Source organism: Schistocerca piceifrons, chromosome 9 (assembly GCF_021461385.2).
Source record: "Schistocerca piceifrons isolate TAMUIC-IGC-003096 chromosome 9, iqSchPice1.1, whole genome shotgun sequence".
Taxonomy (NCBI): Eukaryota; Metazoa; Arthropoda; class Insecta; order Orthoptera; family Acrididae; genus Schistocerca; species Schistocerca piceifrons.
The window spans coordinates 113,060,541-113,083,602 of NC_060146.1; the positions used below are offsets into that span (position 1 = coordinate 113,060,541).

Genomic DNA, 23,062 nt, shown 5'->3' on the forward strand with positions numbered 1-23,062 from the left:
CATGGAGAAGATTAATCACAGAATTGAGTATGATGCTTACAAAAGCCCACACGATCAAACGCATGTCGATTCCGAGGATATTACTTCGCTTGAAGGAGAAAATAAAAGATGTTGAACACATTTGCAAACTACCGACTGCTAAAGAAGAAAATGTATCAAGAGAAAAAACAATATGTCACTACTGCCCTAAAAGGAAAAACAGATTGACACAGCATCGCTGCCATCCTTGTTCCAGCCCTAACTGTAAAGAACATACAGCATCAAGTGATCTTATTTGCCAGGGGTGTATGTCACAAGAAGCCATATCTGCATTTGATGAGTAAAAAGGAGTGTGGTTAATCTTAATTCATCACTTGCTATAAATATTACGAACTGCTGTTCACACAAGTGTTGTAATTGTAATCAAAAAAGTTTGTGAAATCTTTGCATGTTGAAATATTTTTAAGTTTAGCAAATTACATGTTCCATACCATGTTTATACTAATTTATAATGCTTTGGTAATAATAAAGAAATGATTTGTTTTATAAACATGTCTTTGCATGGCATAAAGAGATATAAAAGGTGCAAGATCTCATTGATAGAAAAAAATCTGACTCGGGAGTTGTCGCGTGACAACAATATACACTAGTGACCATGGGTTAATATATGTAGTAGTTTTAAGATTATTCTACCTGTTTTAGATGTTAGTGCATATTTTTTGTAAAAACTTCTTGGAATGTCCTGTCACAGTGATATCTTGCACACATGAACTGTATATAAACTGTGATCATTGTTGCGAGTTCAACTAACGGCTACTGCCAGACTGAAATATACGAGACTGCACATGCACAGCAGCCGCAATACCAACATTGAAATCTTCTGGGCCCACGCGCCTCATTCAGTATTGTATACCATGAACTGTATTTGAATAAATGTTGTACTGAATGTGCTTTAGAGTGAATTACTCGCTTGCAGGTGCGTTCTTTCGCCTGGCAATTCAGGAGACAATTTGAAGGCACATTTGGAGGATGGGCATGGATATATAGCGAAAACGTTGGTATAAGTTCAGAGTATAAATAAAGAATTACATAAGATATTAATTAGTACAAGCGGTTGTATTGATTGTGACATGCAACCGCTGAAACATTAGAATAATTATGCAGTTCAGTTGCCTTGCCGAAAAGACGGCATCTTTTTTGTTCTGGAAGCTGTCCTGACCGGATGTATTTCTAACATCGCTGCAGATAATTATTGGGCACACCACCATTAATATACAATATATATCGAGGCCCAATCTCACTAAGCGTACTCATAGCTGCACACAGCAACAGAATTTATGTAAATGTCTGTATGGTTAATTTAGTATAATATTTTGTGAATACAGTGCTATCACTTAATTTTGTGTTTCATTCATGTTACAAGCTATTGTTTCAACTAAACGGCGTCTTGGCAAGGCTAAAGGTTCCGTGTTACAAATTATATCAAAGGTCCATTACGAACTAAAACTTTGGAATTATTCAAACTACGAAGTCCGATATTTTCAATAAAATCATGGTCAATTTAGAATGAACGGACCTTACGCAAAAAGCCATTATCAAGTGCGCAAAGTTTGTATAAACTGACCACATACTATTATCATTAATTATTATTATTCGCCTGTTCTTCGATTTACTCAAACCAAACAGGAAGAGTCATAGCGGGTAAAATCAAAGCCTCTCTAACTAACTCTTATGACCAACAAGTGAATGTGGTAGCAGCTCGATCAGTTCTTTAATTGCAAAAAAACCGTCAGATAAATCTAATCACGAGTGGGCAACAGATTTGCAGGGTATCACAAGGAAATGTAAATTCAAATCTACTTGCAATGCTTTATATTCGGATGTTATGTTGTGTGATGTGATCATGTGCAACGCACCTGATGTCAAATTCAGAGAACAAATTTCGAAACGGTCAGATCCATCATTTCAGCAAGTAGTGCAAATCTTGGATCAGTACGATTCCGGTGTCTTGTCGGCTCATACATTTGAGCAGCCTGATATTTGTTGGGTTTAGTCTCTTAGTTGCAATCTCCCCATTCCGCACAGCGGCGTGTGCTGGGCACGTCGAGTGAACAACGTTCCACGCAGCGTAAGCAGTTCGCTAAACAGGGGGCGACACAAGCGATCAGAATTCAGTCTTGCCCTAGGTGTTATTCGCGGTACAAATGCCAATACTGCCCCTCCCACCAAGCTTGTGGTAGGAAAGGGCATGTGTTTGCAACGGAACAAACGTCAGAATTCGGCCCACTCACAAAAATCTCGTCACAAGGCCCACGTCATTAATGCAGTATCTTCCAAATCTGCAACTAGCAGGAGAGCAGTTTCGTCACTGATACGTCAGTCAAACGAACTTTTTGTTCATTTACCTACTTTTTTGTGGGAAACGTGTGAAATTTCAGTTGGACAAAAGGGGGGGGGGGGCTGTCACATTGCTCAATTATCACACATATTAACTGTTAGGCTCCATACGCCTGTCTAAAACTAGCACGCAACTGACGGCTTATAATGGACAAGACATTCCCGTTCATGGAACATGTGCTTTGCATGCTATGTAGTGCTCGCATACGTGACCAGTGACCTTTACAGAACTACAATCATGCGTTTATGAGAACATATTTGACCTTGATTCTTTTGAAAATAAAAAGATAAATAGCATTCTCATAAGAATATTAAAATGTTGTTGTGGTTTTCAGTCCAGAGATTGGTTTGATGCAGCTCTCCATGCTACTCTGTCCTGCGGAACCTTCTTCATCTCCCAATCAGTACCACCTACTGCAACCTACATCCTTCTGAATCTGCTTTGTGTATTAATCTCTTGGTCTCCCTCTACGATTTTTACCCTCCGTACTTCCCCCCAATACTAAACTGGTGATCCCTTGATTCCTCAGAACATGTCCTACCAACCGATCCCTTCTTCTAGTCAAGTTGTGCCACAAATTTCTCTTCTCCCTAATTCTATTCAATACCTCCTCATTAGTTCTGTGACCTACACATCAAACCTTCAGCATTCGTCTGTAGCACCACATTTTGAAAGCTTCTATTCTCTTCTTGTCTAAGCTATTTATCGTGCATGTTTCACTTCCATACATGGCTACAATCCGTACAAATACTTTCACAAACGGCTTCCTGACACTTGTTAAATCTATACTCGAAGTTAACAAATTTCTCTTCTTCAGAAACGCTTTCCTTGCCATTGCCAGTCTACATTTTATATCCTCTCTACTTCGACCATCATCAGTTATTTTGCTCCCCAAATAGCAAAACTCCTTCACTACTTTAAGTGTCTCATTTCCTAATCTGATTCCCACAGCATCACCCGACTTCATTTGACTACATTCTATCATCCCCGTTTTGCTTTTATTGATGTTCATCTTATATCCTCCTTTCAAAACACCATCCATTTCGTTTAATTGCTCTTCCAGGTCCTTTGCCGTGTCTGACAGAATTACAATGTCAACGGCGCACCTCAAAGTTTTTATTTCTTCTCCATGGATTTTAATTCCTACTCCGATTTGTCTTTCGTTTCCTTTACTGCTTGCTCAATATACAGATTGAATAACATTAGGGATCGGCTACAACCCTGTCTCACGAACTTCCCTACTACTGCTTCACTTTCATGCCCCTCGACTCTTATAACTGCCATCTGGTTTCTGCGCTATTAAAATAATATTATGAATAACATATTTATTTTCGCAGATGTTGCAGTTAGCTGTCAAGTAATTTTGTAAATAAAATGTTTCTGTTTTCATATCGTATCCAGACGTAGGGATTTTTTTCTAAAAATGCCGTAAGTTACGCGATTTTCCGGAAACTTAGACCCTTCAGCTCATATTAGAGGTGCTGCTGTTCTCTCGCAGTTACAATATTTATCTGTTGTTACAATGTTCTTAATGATGTTTTGTTAAAATATGATAACTATACTATTTGAAAGTGCCATCAGCTCATTTTCAAATAGTAATGAATCATATTTGTATAAGCCATTAGGTCGTTTTACATGGTGTTACTGACTTTAAAAACGACTTGTCTGAAATGTTATAAAACTGTTGAACATAACGCGTAAACATCAATCGCAGATGTACATCAACCAATGTGTAAATAGCAAGTCAACAATGAACAGGATTTAAACCAAAATGGGAATCATTGAAATTATTACTCGTGAGGATGATCGATTAAGTAAAATCGATTATCAGAACAATCTCGATTAATTGCTACTAAAAGCCCCAAACCCCCTACTCGTAATTTTACAAACAAATGTGAAACGTCAAACAAACTCATTGAAGATGTAATCAAGTTTTAACTTAATGTTTGTGAAAGAGAAGTGACATGCTAAAAGAAATAACCTTAACTGACCCTCTGAACATTCAGGCCGGAGATGTATAGCTTTATCTATTTTGTCCTTAGCATCTGATATTTCACACAGTGCAACAGAAGGACTTTTTTTTAATGTTTACGTATATTTCAAGAGTTGTTGCCGTCAAGAGACTTTATACGGTACTTTTGGGAACGTTGTTGACCAGCTGAAGGCCAATGTGGAATGCTTTCTCTTGACTAAATTGTGTATTTGCGCGTAATACATGCAGGTCTGTGAATTTCACAGTTTTGCTTTAGTCTGCAATCGGTGGCACTGTGTGTCCCGGTTTTTGAAAACGAATTTTACAGTGTCGAAAATATGTAACCAAGACAGCGTTAGCATCTCAGCGGTTTGGAAATGGATTTTGCAGGAGTCTATAGTTTTACTTGCTTTAATGATTATCATGGCTTTCTTTTGATTTCTGAAAGTCCGAAAGGTAGCTAGAGAAGACGGATTGAAGCACCACTTACGGCCATCCTAAGGACATTCATATATTAATATTTGTTGCATAGGTCATGAAAACGACATTTCGTAATGATTTAGAACGTGTCACTTTAACTAAGTTTTGTTGTTGGTTGAATATCTGTCAGACTTTTAATGCTATTTGGCAAATGACCAAAGATTTTTGTTGCAGCATAATTCACCCCTTTCTTGCCAAAGTCAGATTTAACCCAGAACAGTGAAGATCATCCTTTCTTCTAATGTTGTAGCTATGCACTTTTAGCTGTTATTTTTGAAGTGGGATGAGTTATTAATAACTAATTTCATAAGTGAATATATGTATTGGATAGTACTGTGAATATCCTGAGTTCCTCAAATAAATGTTTGCAAAGTGATTGTGAATGGGCTCCAGCTATTATTCTGATTACAAAAGCAGTGAATGAAAATAGGCATAATAGGCTAATTTACTGCCATGTTTATCACCAGAATTTGCAATGACCCTAATAGCATAGGTAGCTGCACCTAACCATTTCAGCAGATCATTGTGTTTTTTAACAATTCAGTTTCTCATCCCAGAAATTTTGAATATTCTACCTTAGTGACAGACGTGTGTTCATAGTCTATACTTATCAATGGTGTTATCCCGATTTTTGCAAACTGTCTGTACTGTTAAGTTCTACCTTTGGCATTCTTCCAGTTACATATTGATTAAGCCATTTGTGCACTGTCACACTTGTATCACATTACTGAAGCTTATGTAGAAGAATTTCATAATCCACACAATCAAAAGTCTTTGAGAGATCACAAAATATCCCAGTGGATGATGTTTGGTTATTCAGTCCATTTAATATTTGATCAGTGAAAACATATACAGCACTTTCTGTTGAAAAGCCTTTCTGAAAACCAAAATTGACATTTCATTAGTACTTCATTTTTACAGAAGCTGCTGTTGAATACATTACTTTTTCAAGAATTTTGGATAAAGCTGCCAGAAGTGAGATTGGGCAGTAGTTGTTAGCATCAGACCTATCCCCTTTTTCATGCAATGGTTTAACAATAGCATATTTCGGTCTGTCTGGAAAAATGGCCTGTTTCAGTGAGCCACTACATATGTGGCTGAGAATCCTACTTACCTGTTGGGAACAACCTTTAATACTCTGTTGGAATATGCATCAATTTCATGTGTGCTTGTACTTTTGACTGAATTAATTATTTTCCTTATTTCAGTAGGAGAAGTGGGTAGAATTTCAATTTTATCAAATTGTGTTGGCATTGCCTCTTCCATATACTGCCTTGTCTATTCTAATGAATAGCTTGATCCTATTTTCTCTACAACACTTAAAAAATGGGTATTAAAAAGGTTTTCTACTTTTGACTTCTTGTTAACAAACTTTTCATTTCCTGTGCTATTGGTTGCCCAGTTTCCCTTTTAACAATATTCCAAATTGTTTTAGCCTAATTACCAGATGTGCTAATCTCAGACATAATGCACTTACTTCTGGACTTTTTAATAACATTTCTTAATACAGTGCAGCAGTTTTTATAATGTTTTACTGTTTCTAGATCGGCCGCCCAATGAAAGTCTTATTTCATTCGATGCCACATTGGGCAACTTGCCCATGAATGATGAGGATGAAATGATGAGGACAACACAACACCCAGTCCATGAGAGGAGAAAATCTCCAACCCTGCCGGGAATCGAATCCAGGCCAACTTGCATGGGAGATACGGAATCTTTCAGAAAATCCACTTTGAAATCCCCACAAACAATAATTTGCTTTCCTCTGTCTGACAGAGAGCACAACAAAGAATCCAAGTTTTTCAAAAATAACTGAAAATTTCCCTGTGGGGACCTACAAGTGGCTACAATTATAAAAGTACCATTATTGAGTTTAAGCGCACATGCACATGCTTCTATATGTCACTCTACACAAAAATTTTTAGGCTCCAAATTTTTTACACTATAACTCATTTTAACATACAGTATATGGAAAATCCACCCTCTGTAGTGTCTCTACTTATGTCTGCTGAAAGCTTATATCCACCTGCATTTACTTTTTCCATACCTCTGACTATATGATGTTCAGGCAGGCATAGTACATCTATTCCACCCTCAATTTCTAAATCTTCTAAACACACAAGAAGCTCATCTACTTGGTTTTTAATTTGATGACCTTCTGATCCAATACACTAACATTATATTTCATTGCTTTTATGAGACTCTTTTGACCTACTAGCATTGTTTTTCACTGTCTTCCTATGAGAATCTTCTGATGTTTTAAGATCTCTGCTACCTGCCTGTTTGAGCTTCTTATTGAGCTTAATTTCAACCAATGTTGGATGATTGGACACTGACCTTAGCCTAAAAAAGAGGTTCACTGTCCCCCCTTCCCCCCCCCCCCCCTCTTTCCCAAAGATTTTGCTATCACCCCATCCAGTTTACCATTCCCTTTCCCACTGAGATGCAGGCCATGTCTTGTGAAATCCCACCTACCAGTACCACCAACAGGAACCAAACCTATGCCTGACAAAGTAGTAGCCGAAACAGCTGATCTTGCTCCATGTTGGCCCTGCTGACAGAGCTGTTCAATTGGAGCCGATAAAAGCTGGAACGAAACCAACATCTGTATGGTTTTCTGCAAATGCTATTTTTAATAGGTCACACTCAATATTGTAGCCCTGACCCTATTAGTACTATCTCCTGCTACACCCACTATCATACGTGATCCTGCTTTGTAAAACACTTGCACAATGATTCTACATCCTTTATTAGTTGGCTAAGACCTGCACTGGGCTTGAAAATAGTTGTGTCTTGGTACCTGTTCACCTAATTTTTCCTGCAAGATTTGGCCCATACCTCTTCCATGGCTGCTACCTAACAACATAACTTTTCTCTTACTTTCTACTTTTTTGAAATGGTTGGTTTCCTAGTGAAAGTCTGTTGAGTGCTGACTACACTTACATCTGCTTGAGCCTCTTCCTTAATTGACTGAGGTAGCAAGGCAAATCTGTTGTTTGCGCCAATGATGAAACTGTCAGATACTGTTCTCTTTCTGTGACCCCTGTTCCTTTCTACCACTTCCCACCTGTCTTCACCCTTCTCCCCCTTTAACCTCATCAGTTCCTCCCTAGCATTAAGCAGCAGTTCGGCCTTAAGGCCTCTAATCTTCCCTTTCTGTTCAGCTATTTTCCTATCCTAACAGTTCGAGATAGTCTATACATTTACTACACTGCATATTATAATACAATTGTGGCTTTAAATAATTGTAGAAGCAATTTGGTAGAAAGTAATTTGTTCTTTATACAATCAGAAAACACACATGCATAAAGTAAATAAATTTTAGCTTAAAGCAATTGAATGGAACAGGAAATAATTTGGGCAGCAGTGCCCAATACATTCTTGTGGAGACATACCAGAAATTTTATTTCTGAATGTTCTTGGAGAATTGTATAATTTGCTTGCAGTAACAATCTTGTTTCCCTCAACAGCAGCCAGTGGATTTTTAACTTCACCAATAGAATACTGAAATATCTTATTCTTTGTGTGTGTGTGTGTGTGTGTGTGAGAGAGAGAGAGAGAGAGAGAGAGAGAGAGAGAGAGAGAGAGAGACATGCAAATAACACCGCAATCTGTAGAGATTTACTGTGTATTATATATGTCTTATATAAATTTTTGAAAGTGACCAAAACAAGACACACATAAGTCTGTACTTCTGACCATAACAGGGAACAAAGACTAAATGTGGATCTGTTAATGGCCATTGAAGTTTAATTGTACTTAACTTTACCTCCCAAAACATTAAGTTTCTGCTATGTACAGTTGTTTCGTTTTTAGATTCGAATATGCATATCCACATCTATCATTTTATAGATTTTGTCTTCTGTTCCTTAAGTGCTAGCTCTGCAAATAGAATTATGAGGAAGTGATATCAATCCATGTTGCTGCATCCTGATTTGTGTTGAGGCAGTAAAGAAGTTTGCTATTCACAAATGAAACTTCTATCAGCCAGAAGAGCAACTTCTCAGTATTTGGAGAATCTACTCTTAAATATAATCTGTTTTTCCTGCTGAGCTGTTCTGTCAACTCTTATCCTCTAGAGTCAGTTTGTATTCTAACATAGCTATTGGATATCAACACTGAACTGACTGTTCCTTTGTATAATTTGTTATCAACCGTGTTTTGTGTGAGGAGGAATTCTGTTACTCTTGAGAATCTAACATGTAAAAGAAGATGGAAAATTGTCCTTGAGCAGAGACAACAGTGAAGTGGTGAGACTGGGTGAGGCAAGGAAAATTACAGTAACTATAATGAAATTGAATGCTGTCAGGGCTAGAGAAAACTGTTCATTCATACATGTTTTGAAGACTCTTTCATTCAGTAGAATCCACAATAATGTGAAAAAGATAAAATATACATTTATGTAGCCTACTTATCCAAAAAACCACTAATAAATGTGGTTAGAGATAGATATCTTTTGTTATTACTTACATCATCAGACATAGAAGTAACTTAAGACGTGCTCCGGGGAAGGATGATGGCACCCTTGCTGTTCATGTTGCATGTTAATGACTCGTGGACAATATTGGTATAACCTCAGGCTTTTTTCAGGCGGTGCAGTTACCTGGAATGAAGACAGTCTGAGAGAAGCTGCATAAATATTCAATTAGATCTTGGTGAGATTTCAAAGTGGTGCAAAGATTGGCAACTTGCTTTAAATGTTAAAAAAATGTAAAATTGTGCACATCACAAAATAAGAAACCTAGTATCCTAGATTGTAATATCAGTAAGTCGCTGTTGGAATCAGCCAGATCCTACAAATACTGGTGTGTAACACTTCATAGGGATATGAAGTGGAATGATCACATTGGCTTAGTTGTGGGTAAAGCAGATGGTAGACTTTGGTTTGTTGGTAGAATACTTGAGAAGGGCAATCATTTTACAGAGGAGATTGAAAACAAATCACTAGTGTGACAAGTTCTAGAATATTGCTTAAGAGAGTGGGACTTGTACCAGATAGGACTAAGAGGAGATATTAAACATATACAGAGAAGGGCTGCACAATGGTCACAGGTTTGTTTGATCCATGGGAAAGTGTCGCATAGATACTGAAGAAATCACACTGGCAGACTCTGGAAGACAGATGTAAACTATCCCAAGAAACTCTGTTAGTTTCAAGAGGCCAGCTTTAAATGATGACTTTAGGAATATACTACAATCTCCTACAAATCACTCGCATAGGGATTTTGAGGATAATTACAGCATACTCATAGGCTTGAACGACCATTCTTCCCTAGCTCCATACCTGAATGAATGGGAAGAAACCCTAATAACTGGTACAGTGGGATGTACCCTTAACCATGCACTTCACATTGGTTTTCAAAATATAGATTTAGGTATGGATATAGAAGCATTTACTATATTGTGTTTACAGTTATACATATGTAGTGTAGCATCTTACATTATTACCAGAAAATCTCCTGTTTTGTATTATAGAGTATTCAGACGCTATTCATCAAATGCTAGATCCCATAATGTTTCTGTTGAAAAAATATATTTGATACTGTATCATGAAGTAGCATTTCGATTGAACATTATTTGCTACAAATTCTAACAGTGCCTTGCAAATCAGTAGTCAGTGTTGAGATAATTTATGGAATGAGTGCCTAATGAGATAGTCATTTCATTTTGATTGAATTTCTGAAAGATTTACTCTTTCCTGTTCTAGTCTAAGGGCAGTTGATTTTAAGAGAATCTAGATTCTTATAAACAAACAATAATGAGTGAATGCAAACTAACTCCATCTATGTATGTGTATAACAGTTAAGGTTTTAAAGATTTGCCTAATTTTAACTTCTACAAAACACTAATCAGCTGGTTAAAGCTTCAGTGAAACAAAATAAGCCTTCCTTCAAATACATGCATTAATTCTCCAGCAAACGAATCTAGGACTTTACACCTACTTTTGTTATGGTACATGATTTAGTCTCAGACTGTTGTTTGTGGTTGGTGTTCATTTACATGTTTTTGTTTTTCAGAAGATGGCATCAGGGAAATGCAGAAGTTCTGTTTGTGGTGCAACTCTCATCAAACAAGAGCCAGTATGTAATGTTAATATGACTAATTATGTTGTTTGTTAACATTCAGACAATAAGTCAAAAATAAAACCACTTCCTCTTTTATCAATAAAGGAAAAGGAGTAGGTTTTAAAAATGGTTTATTATTCGGTGCAGTCACATAAAATTTCAAACAGAAATTATTGATTGAGGTAGTCAGATCTTTTATTGCTCATACCTGTTTTGGCACCTACATGCCAACTTCAGTGAGTCTCACTTATTTTTTGAAAATATAGTACATGTTTGACTGTTTTTTTGTTATTATTTTAGGTTTCAAAGTTAGATTATGTGTATCTATCGTACTTAGGACTTGGAAAGTCTGAGATGGAATAATGGCAATATTATGAAAAGGAAATTTGCTGCTCACCATGCAGTGGAGATGCTGAGTTGCAGATACATACAACAAAAAGACTGTCACAATCAAAGCTTTTGGCCAAACAGGCCGTAATCAGAACAGACATCAAGTGCACCCCCGGCCCCCGCCCCCTCAAGCGACCTCAGTATCTGACCCGGCACTGGCACTGTTTCACTGTCCTTGGGTGCAAGAGACTGTGTGTGTGTGTGTGTGTGTGTGTGTGTGTGTGTGTGTGTGTGTGCGCGTGTGCGTGCGTGCGTGCGTGTGCGTGTGCATGTGGGCACGTGCGCGCGGGGTGGAAGGGGGGGGGGCAGGGCTGATCCAGCATCTCTGTTATATGGTGAGCAGCAACTTTCCTTTTCTTAATATTGTCATACTTACGACTTTGATTCAACAAAGCAACATGTTGTAGATTTTGTGACCTGTCAGCAGGTTTTTTTTTTAACAACAGAATGAATTATTACGAATTTTTGGGTTAATCTGTGAGCTGGTTCTCTCAACATGTTTCTTCACAGTTTCACACCCCAGAAATCTTTCGCTAACTGAAGTGCTCTCTTTGTTTTTATGGTTGATGTTATTCAAGTGTTTTACTAGTCTTAATGCACTACCAGTTATTTATTTTTGATATAGTACTTCCATAGATGCTGTCATGTTGCTTGTTTGTATTTGCAGTATGTAGGGTGTTCAAAATAGTCAGATAATAAGAGACATGATAGTATTCATTGGAACAAGAAAACAGGTCTGAGGAACATAAGTGTAGAAACACATTTCTTGTGGGATCAGAACATTACTTCATAGGAGAGGCTCAGTGTGATAACTATTGAAGACATTGCATCCCCCTGCTGGAAATCACACTTCCTTCAGAGCTGATGCTTTTGTTGTACGTGTGGGCATGTATTGGATATTGTAGGGCTCGGGGGAAGTGGAATTGCACACAGTTCTTCCACCTTCACTTAGGAGGTGCTCTTTATATCTTACTTTGAACGGTCTCCGTATCTGTCCTTTGTAATTGTCGGTACAGTCATTACATGTCATTTTAATGTTCCTCTGCCATAACATAGTATGTAGTAAGTTTGAGTAATCTTTTGTATTTGTAATGAGATATTATTGTGCCTTTTTATATATATCTTAACATGTTTTTGTTGTTAAGCTGTCTAGGTTGTCAGTATTTATTTCTGAAGATGATGGTTTCATAAACATTAAGGAGTTTAAATAAACTTTCCATTTTGCAACTGATTGGTTGTTTATTATTTCGTCAAGATGATTTTGTTCTACGATTGCTGCTTCAGCCATGTACAAAAGTTAAAAAAGTTAGTACTTGTTGTGACTCGCCGATCATTCAAAGCGCCGCCATGCGATTATGCGCATCCTCTACGTGCGGCGCTGTCTGCCAGCCATGCAGCAGCTGCGCCACCTAAGCGGCCAGCCGAGCAGCGGCCGCTAGACTGGGACTCAGTTCTCATTCGAATGTTAGCGTGTGCACATGTCTCGCTTGTCAACTTACTCTGTGACTTATATGTGTTGTGTCATTCTGAAATATATGTGTTCAACTTGATGTTATAACAATTGGCGACAAGGTAGTGGATTTTTCCTTTTCACCGTTGACCCACAGGTTTCCATGGCTACTGTCGAGCAACTATTGCAAAATCTCCTTGAACAGCAAACGCTTCTAACAGTGGCGATTCGCGATTTCGTTGCGGCGTCAAATGCGGGGCGTTTCTCGTCGTTGGCTATACCTCCTTTTCCTCCTTACGACGAGACGGCGTAAGACTGGTCTGATTATGAAAAACGTCTTTGACAGCACTTCTTGGCATTTCATGTCACGGACGAACAACCATGTAAGTCTCTATTCCTTTCCTGGATTTCACCTCGAATGTATCGGTTGTTGTCACAATTGGCTCCTTTGAAGGATCCTGCGTCTTTGTCCTTTGCTGAAATGTGCTCACTTCTGTCTGTCTATTTTCAAAAGCAAACGCATGTGGTAACCTCTCGTGTTGCCTTTTATCGTTGTCAAAAACAGCCGCATCAATCCTATCGCGCTTGGACTGCTGAACTTCACGGCCTCAGTTGAAAGTGTCAATTTGTTACTGACGTTCACAAAGAATCCTATGCCGATTCCATGGTACGAGATGCTATTATCCAGTCGGCGCCCGACAAAGATGTTTGGCAACGTGCCCTTCAGTTGGCAAATCCGACTCTAGATGAAGTTCTCTCCATTGTGCAGTCTTTTGAAATTTCTCCCGCCGCTGGGGCGCAAATAGAGGCGTGGGGTGATGTCGGGGAAATACAACCTCTGTGCGCTGTTGACGACGCGTGCGGCGCGTCCCCGCCAGCCAACGTGGCCGCAGTGCGCTCCCACACACAGCCTCGACCTAACCGTAAACAACCTGCTAAGAAACTGCAGCAAAACCCCCGGCAACTTCCTTCATGTCCGCGGTGTTTTACGAAACATTCACGCGAGGATTGTCCCCAACGTTGGGCTGTGTGTCACAATTGCAAAAAGAAAGGTCATGTGTCTTCCGTTTGCAAATCCGACCGCATACATGATGTTCATGAACATGACGCTGATTCTGTGTTGTCTGTCAATTGCACTTCTTCCCTTTCAGGGAAGTTATTCCACAATGTCCAAATCCTTGGTCGAGATGTTCGCATGCAAGTGGATACCGGTTCTATTGCCACTATAATTATTTCTCAGACGTATCTTCAATTGGGTTCTCCACTCCTGTCAACTGTCACTCGGCAATTACGGACGTACAATAAGCAGAAGATTTCTCTCTTGGGACAATTTAATGCTGAGGTATCTTACAAATCCGTCGTTTGCACTGTTCCCATATTTGTGGTCGACCAGAGTAACTCAGAGAATCTTTTTGGTTTCGATGCCTTTCGTGTTTTTGGGTTCTCCATAGATGACTCTGTCAATATCGTCTCTGATGCTATTCCTTATGCTCAATTGGATTCTTCCTTGTCGACGACATTTTCGTCCCTTTTTTCTCCTGGGTTAGGCTGTGCAAACGACTTTGAAGCTCATATCATGCTCAAATCCACTGCTCGGCCTAAGTTTTTTCGGGCTCGGTAAAGCGGGAGCTGGATCATCTCACTACTTCAGGGGTCTTGCTTCCTGTCACTTCCAGTGAGTGGTCCTCTCCTGTCGTCGTCGTTGCTAAGCCAAATGGTGATATTTGTCTCTGTGGCGATTTCAAAGCCACTGTAAATGCTCAATGCCTCATCGACACTTACCCTATGCCCCGACATGAAGAACTGTTCATTAAACTTGTTGGAGGCCAGTATTTTTCTAAAATTGACCTGTCGGAAGCTTATCGTCAACTTCCTCTCGACGCTGCTTCCCAGCAGTTTGTGGTCCTTAACACGCCTTGCAGCCTTTATCAATACCAACGCTTGCCTTTCGGGGTTGCTAGCGCCCCTGCTCTCTTTCAGCCATTCTTGGAACAATTATTGCTCCCTATCCCTGGGTGTATCAATTACATGGACGACATTGTTGTCACTGTCTCCACCACTGAAGAACATCTTCAAAATCTCCGCACACTTTTTCATGTCTTACAGACTGCTGGTCTTAAGTGTAATCTTCAGAAATCACAATTTTTGAGGCATCTAAACTCTCTTGGGATGGTATTCGTCCGCTTCAGCAAACTGTCGCTGCGATCGATGCCCTTCCTCGCCCTACATCTGTTAAGGAACTGCAGGCCTTCTTGGGGAAAATAGCATACTATCACAAGTTTTACCATCTGCGGCTTCGGTGGCTCAGCCATTGCATCCCCTGTTGCATAAAAACATGCCTTTTCACTGGTCCGCGTCATGCGATGTGGCTTTCCAGAAATTGAAGACAATGCTGAAACAGGCCCCATGCCTGGCTACTTATCGACCTGGCCAACATCTTGTTCTTGCCACAGACGCCTCTCAGTACGGGGTCGGTGCAGTCCTTGTGCACCGTTTTTCTGACTGTTCTGAACAACCCATTGCTTATGCCTCCAAAACGCTCACGGATGCCCACTTGTTTCCTTGTTTCATCCATCAACGTCACTTCGGTTATGCTCTAACTCTAGGGGACCTTACGAACAATAATCCTTGCTGGCTGGCTGCAGCATTTTCACTGCTGAGCCGGTTGCCATCTTTCGTGCCCTAGAGTATATCCGCTCCTGCTCAGGTGAGTCCTTTGTTATCTGTAGTGACTCCCTGAGCGGTTTATGAGCTATCGACCAGTGCTTCCCTCGTTCTTGTCTGGTGGTGGCTGTCCAGGAGTTCCTCCATGCTCTTGCCCATTGCAGACGCTCTGTGGTCTTTGTGTGGACCCCAGGCCTTGTTGGGATACCAGGCAATGAACATGTTGACCGCCTGGCCAAACAGGCCACCAGTGAACTGACTCTCGACATTGGCCTCCCGGAGACTGATTTGCGAGCAGTCATCCACCACAAAGTTTATGCGCTTTGGGACGCTGAATGGCGCGGTCTGACCACGCCCAATAAAGTCCGTGCTATCAAGGAGACGACGACTGTGTGGCGGTCATCCATGCGGGTCTCTCGCAAGGAGTCTGTTGTCCTCTGCCGGCTGCGCCTTGGGCACACTCGCCTGACGCACGACCAATTATTGCGCTGTGAGGATCCGCCTCTATGTTGCTGCGGATCCGTTTTTTCTGTGATCCACATTTTGTTGGAATGTTGCCTTTTAGCTGTGCTCAGGCAGACGTTCACACTGCCTGACATGCTCCCTGCCCTTTTAACTGATGACTCTGCCATGGCTGTCTTGGTTTTGCATTTTATTCAGGCAGGGGGCTTTTATCACTTAATCTAAGTGTTTGTCATGTCCTTTTTGTTTTGAGTCTGGCCTTTGGCCTACGATTTTAGATTGGGTTTTTAATGTGTTTCTTGGTGGTTGGCTTTGCCTTTTTTTTTTTTCTCTATGTTTGGCCAACCACCGTCACACTCTGTGTGATTTTAATTTGTTTTCTCTGGTCTTTGTCTAAGTTTCTCTTGTCCTGTGTCGTCTGTCATCTTTTCCTTGTTCACTTTAATTCTGTGTTGGTGTTTTTAAGTTTTGGAAAAAGGGACCGATGACCGTAGCAGTCTGGTACCTTTAATCCCCCAGACCAACCAACCCATATATCCTACTCGAGAACCTTTAGTGGCAGTGCTCAGAAGTCATAGGTGGAAAAATTGGTAATAATGGAGACCAGGATCAGGGTGAGAACCCTAATAGTTACGGCAGCTGCTTACAGTTAGTGGGAAATCCAGGCACAGAATTTCTGTTGTCAGAATGTAATCATTTATATTCTGTAGGCTGGTTCTTGTATTCAGTGTTGCATCTGTAGTTAACTCTTTTCTTTTCATTCAGGTTGAGGCTGACCCACGTGCTTCCCCAGAGCAAGAGATCGAGCACATATCTGTTAAGCAAGAAACTCCTGTAAGTACTAAAAAGACAGCTGTCTTCAGAGCTTGCAAAAAGTAATGTGGCTCGTCACAGAAACATGTTGCCTTCTTGAGTGCTGAGCAATTGTGTCCCTCTGTTTTGAACAGGTAGATGCCTCATTTTACAGCCACTTGCTGACCTGCACACCTTGAACATTCTCATTGCTATCTCTTCACAACATAGAATTCCACTGCAGTCTTAGCACACCTGTTGGTTGCAGGGAAAGCTCATCATAATCAAACATGTATGATTATGTGCACAACAACCAATGGAAAATCTAGGATGGACTGATGACAGTGTTATGAAACTCTCTGGATCCCTTGTGGACACGGGACAGCGACTGTTCAAATATTTACCAAGCAAAATCGCCAGATTGCCACATCTTTTGAGAAGTTATTTTATTTTGGCAAGTAGTTCTGATATTTTAATGTCACCTTCAAGTCCCATATGCATTTCATGTGTAGACCATCATATGTACTGATATTAGCATACTGGTACCATCAGTGTCTGCATGCCGTGAATTCATTATTCAAGTGCTTCCTTTGAAGACATAACAACTTGTTGTCAAGTTCTCAAAGGAAGCACTGGAATAACATATTCACAGACCATCCTGGGGGCTCGCCACTCTTTGGTGTCTTTTCCCTTCCATGCTGAATGTATATTCTCTTGCTATTCTTTTTCCCCTCTCTTGGGGAACATGTCTAGGATGTTATTGGGAATGTTCTGCATTGTCTGTTGTTGACATAAGAACAGTCTCACCTTTGTTTTTCGCTCCCTTTTCCTTTTTTTGTTTCCCTTCTCCTCTTGTTCCTCCGCTTCAGCACTTGAGGTTCCTCTTTTTCTTTTTCCTCCCTGTGCGCTTCAGACAGCTGGCCCATGCGTTTTATGCGTAACAGGTGACTGGGTAATTTTTAATTCCCAGCCCTGGGTCTACAGGTAGGGTTTGCACGTACCCCCTGCTACAGGTCAGGACCAGGGAGTGGTGATTTCCTGAGCTGCTACCTTCCCAAATTGCCAAGTGGTCTCTCTGTCAGGTGTTTGGGAGGTGTGACCTAATGTGTGGACAGTCATCTAAGGCAGGTGTGCCCTCTTGTGAAAGGGGACCCCAGTTGGAAGGAGTGCACCATTTGAGATACTGGCAATCATGGGGGATTTTCTCGCAATGAGCCAATCATCTTCACAATCAGTGTCTACGAAATGTAAACAGAATCAGGCTAATGATTCAGGGACCCTTCCAGCTACACCACAGTTCCTTGTAGTTTCACGTGCTGAAGATGGTCAGTCCTTCACAACGGTAATTCCATCCATTATTCAGAAAGGTGTTGATGCAATTGCCGGTCCTGTGAAATCCTGCTCTCATTTACAGAATGACACTTTGCTTTTGGAGGCTGCTTCTGACTCTCAAGCACAGCTGCTTGCTGCCTCTCTTCTCGATTGCTATCCTATTCGTGTTGAGGCCCATACAACTCTGAATTATTCCTGTGGTGTTATTTACACTGGGCTGCTTGGCAGTCTAACTAATGCCAAAATCCAATCATATCTGTCTGATCAGGATGTTATTGCCGTCCATTGGGTGATGAAAGAAGTAGATTCCTCTGTAGCGCCCACCCTCACACTTTTTCCCACCTTCGATAGAGTGGTGCTTCCATCCAAGATCAAAGCAGGCCATGAAATTATCAAATTCTGACCTATATTCTGAACCCAATGTGCTGTACCAGTGTCATCATTTCAACCACACTGGGAGTCTTGTCGACACCCAGCCAAATGTGTAATCTGTGTTACGGATGTGTACAAGAGTGATTGTCTGCCTCCTTCTCCCCACTGTATCAACTGCAACAGCGGCCCTGCTATGTCCTCTCACGATTGTCCCATGTATCTTGATGAGCGGGCTGTCCAGGAGATCAGTGTAAAGGAAAAAGTGCCTAGACAGTCACTCACAAGTTATTGGCTAGTCACAAACCCTGTGTTCTCCCATCTGGCACTTATAGTTCTGTTCTTGCTACCTCTCGCTCTATGAAGGACATTGCCATGCAGACATGCAACCTCAAATTCAGCTCTGAGGTTGTGAAATCGTCCAGTGTCAAGGTAGCATCACAACCCCGTCATCCAGCTGTGCAACAAGCCATCAAACTCTCACTTCAAGGGGCGGAGCCACCTGCCAACCAGTATCTGAGTTTTCCTCTGCTAACTGGAAAAGCTCAAAGAAGTCCAACAAAGGCAAATGGTCTTCTTCGCTGACTTCAAGATCCTCATTGACAGTGTTATCACATGATACCTTAGCCCACCCGGCCTCTGTGTTGCCTATATGCACCACCAACTGTTTTTCAGTGGTGGACTCCACGGACTGACCTCTCAAGCAAGCTGATGCTTCTGTGGACCTCATGGAGCAGGATCCTCTTCCTTTTGTACCCTGTAGCAGCAAGTCTTCGCAGGCTACCATTCGGCAGCCTTCGAGCTAACGCCCTTTCATTTCTTCCTCATCATGACTCTCCTCCATGGAACGTTTGTGGCCTTCGGTTCCACAAAGAGGTTTTTAACTCTGCATACATTATATTATGCCTTAGGAAAAGGTAAACTGCACAAATGACTGCTAGTACTGCAATTATACGTGTAGCTGTTACATTAATGGTAATTGCGTTCTGCTTTTGTTCACAGTGGTATTTCTGAACATATCATCATTTCATCAACAGCATTCTGAAGCATTCATATTTCTCAAAAATAGTTGTACTTCACATGACCAGTCATCTGTCTGAACTGTTCGTTTAGGACACTTACCATTTTTTTTCTGATAGAACTATGAGAATTTCCTGTTGTTTAGATACAAGTAATACTTTATTAACCAAGAATGTAATCCTCTGTCTGTAAGACTGACTCCATCCACTTGGATGTGCATGACTTTGTATACCATTGAAATTGTGATGTAAAGCTAGTTACTGATAATTATAGATAATTAACTATGGAAGCATTATAGTAAAACGCTACACTGCTCTTATTTACAGAAACCACAGCCTTTAGACGTGCAGGGAAATTCCTTTTCTGCTTGCAATAATCTCTGAAAAAATGTTTTTGGTGTTAACAGCATAGTGCTCAATTGTTTATGTGTAGGGTGGTGGACAACTTCTTAAATTTCCAATTGTATTCTAGCATCCCTTGCACTGCTTTCTATTTCTCTCATTAGCCTAGCTAATTTTTTTCAGGTGATTCTGTATTATACTTGAATCCTTATTCATGGCAATCATTGAACATTAGCATATTGCTGTAATCCAATTGTTATTCTATTGAACATTTTAGTCTTATTTAACAATCCTTGCTCCATACCCGTAATTTGAGTCATATGCTAATGCACTGCTGTTTCTCTGTTATGCTACTTCTTGCACTTGACCTATTCTACTATTCGAACTTGAAATATCATCATTATTTGCTGTGCCAGACATGGTGTTTAGTAATTTTCCACTCAAATTCAGCCATCCTCTCTTGCTCCTTACTAGAGAATGTTGTACCTCTTACTTGCTGCTATTCCTCTCTCAGCTTATCATAGGAAAACTTAAGTTCATAATATTAACTCCGTATGTCTCCCAACATATTTCCCCATTTTGCTTCCATTAGCACCTTTAAGAGGATACCTTGCAACCTTCTCTCTTTGTTCATCACCTCCCAGATGTTGAAGATTGGTCTGAATGACCATCTGTGATTTGTGAGGAGTACATCCAGCTGCTGCATTAGTAGTACCCCATTTCTCAAAGGCTGCTTGACAAATCCTTGTGCTCTGAAGATGAGCAAGATCATGACATTCACTAAACTCCATCTAAGTGTCATCCTGTGTATTCCTTGGTCTCAACCTGTATGGCCTATTCTGTGGTGTTTCTTTATTCATTTGCTTTTCTAATTGGTGTAACACTCCTGGATATTTCTTTCTAAAGGAAAATTTTAAAACAGAGTTGGGAATTTCTACTTTTACTTTGCTACCATTAACTTCAGTTCCTTTCTTATCTGTGAGTATCTGAACACTAACTTTAGTACCACTAATGGCTTTTACAGTGACCGTGTACCACAAAGAGTAGCTCCCACCATGGACAGTTCTACTGAGTACAGATTTATCAAATGGATGATTAACCATTCTTTTACACTTGAGCCATAGTTCTTTTACCTGCTCCTGCCCAGTGCTAAATGTGTTTCCATATTGAGATATGACAATAGTGCCTCTGTATCTAGTTTACTGAACGTATAACTGTTCCTACTAGTTTTAGCTGATCTTCTTTTGAAATCAGATTGCATTGTTAAAAAATTTGTAAGTAGCGCACACACATGAAATTTATAACAGAGCAGGTCAGAACCATCCAATGTAATGTAATGTAATATAATGTAACATAGCATAATATAATGTAATTGTTTTCCTTATTTGATTTAGTCATATGAGTAACACATGTACGACTGTTACAGAAATTAACTGTTTTCTTATCCCAACAGGGAATTTTAAAGTCTGATTGTTCAAAATATAAATTACAGATAACTGCTGCAGATCTACCTAAGTTTAACCTGTTCCTGCAGTTGATGACTAATAATTATGATAATAAACTTAGTGAATTAATGTCACATTTTGTTATTATTCTAAGAGCACACATTTTGTTTCTGCCATATTGCGATAATTCTATGTAAAGAGGAAACTGTATAGGCAGGGTAAGCCACAGTGTTCTACTGACTTGAGTCCTTCAATGGTGCTATTCCCATATATCCCACTTGAGAACCTCTAGTTGCAATGTTTGGAAATCACAGGTGGAAAACCTGGTGATAATGGAAGTCAGAATCAGATTGGGAAGTGTGCTCAGATATCGTAATAGAAGGTGGCTGCTCAAGATAACCGGCAAATTAGGCAGTGTTTCTGTTGTCACAATGTAATCATTTATATTCTGTAAACTAGTTTCATAAGCAATTATTGTACTCAATGTTGCACCTGCACTTAACTCATTTCCTTTCATTCAGGTTGATGCCAACCCACTTGCATCCTCCAAGCAAGAGATGGAGTATGTATCTGCTAAGGAAGAAACTCCAGTAAGTACTAAAATTCACCTGTCTTCTGAGCTTGCAAAAAGTAACGATGCTCTGCACAGAAACACATTGTCTTCTTGAGTGCTGGGTGATTCTGTCCCTCTGTTCTGAAGGAATGGCTGCCTCATTTTACAGTTGCTTTCTGGCCTGCGTGCTTTCAGCATTCTAATTTCTGACTCTTTACAACATAGCATTCGGCTGCAGCCTTTGCACACCTTAGGTGCAGGGAAAGCTCATAATAACCAAACACACACCATTATTGCAAAGTCAACCAATGGTAAACCCAGGATGGAATAAAGACAATGTATGAAAATGGTAGATTGCTACTTACCTTACACTGGAAATGCTGAGCCACAGGCAGAAACAACAAAAACAGTGCGAAACACAAAAAGTATACTTTTGGCTGAAAGGCATCCTTCAGAAGTACACAACATACACGCGCGCGCGCGCGCGCGCGCACACACACACACACACACACACACACACACACACACACACACACACACAAAAGGTTCCACTATTGTGTTTTTAAACTGCAAGGGTTACATTGCGAAGGACTCGATTCGTTCACCTATAAATCCTGCTCCAGTGATCCCATTTCAGAAGTCTAACAGGATCTCTGGTCCCTCCTGAAATCCGTAGGCCCATCGCAGAATCTTTCATCGTAATCTGTCTCTCTCCTCACCTGTACCACTCCCCACACTATCTTCTACATGCTTCCTAAAGTTCATAAACCCAACCATCCGAAATGCCCCATTGTCACCACTTATTGTGGCCCCACTGACAAAATCTCTGCTCTCGTAGACAAAAACCTTCACTCCTGTTCCTTTACCACCTGGTGACCTCATCACTATTGATGCCACCTCCCTTTTCAGTAACATCACTAATGACCCTGGCCTTGCTACTGTTGAACACTAAATTTCCCAACGATGACAGATTCTGAACCTACAACCTCCTTCCTGGTCACCTTCACAATCCTAAACTAACCTCCTGACCTTGTACAGAAAATGATCTCCCATGCCTTATCTCTTCAGTCACCCATCACTTTCCAAACTCCCACCTTCTGGTCACAGAGGAGCATTCCCCTCAGGACTCTGTACAACCCAGGACTGGAGCAATTGAATCACATTCTCCACCGGGGTTTCGATTACCTCTTGTTGTACTGGAAATGAGGAGTGTGTGCCTACTATCCTTCCCACCTCTCTGACTCGTATTTTGCCACCCACTGAACCTATCCATGGTTCAGGAGATATATGATATGATAGATACTGAGATGTGTGAAAAACTGCTGCGTAGTGTATGATATTTAAATTTGT

General features: G+C 40.4%; 1 protein-coding gene across 10 annotated transcripts in view; it reads left to right on the forward strand.

Moving 5' to 3' along the window:
* The first annotated feature begins 4,272 nt into the window (after nt 1-4,272).
* Nucleotides 4,273-23,062, forward strand: part of LOC124717080 (zinc finger protein 501-like) — a 133,404-nt gene continuing 114,614 nt past the window's right edge. For 2 of the 10 annotated variants that reach the window (XM_047243769.1, XM_047243778.1), the window contains exons 1-4: nt 4,273-4,509; nt 10,847-10,909; nt 16,626-16,694; nt 21,681-21,749. In XM_047243769.1, the coding sequence (XP_047099725.1) occupies nt 4,462-4,509; nt 10,847-10,909; nt 16,626-16,694; nt 21,681-21,749 (249 nt within the window). In that variant the 5' untranslated portion in view covers nt 4,273-4,461. Of the gene's footprint in view, nt 4,599-9,419; nt 9,485-10,846; nt 10,910-16,625; nt 16,695-16,756; nt 17,107-21,680; nt 21,750-23,062 lie in introns of those variants that run through there. The other 8 variants (XM_047243773.1, XM_047243774.1, XM_047243777.1 and 5 more) reach the window with 8 other exon arrangements.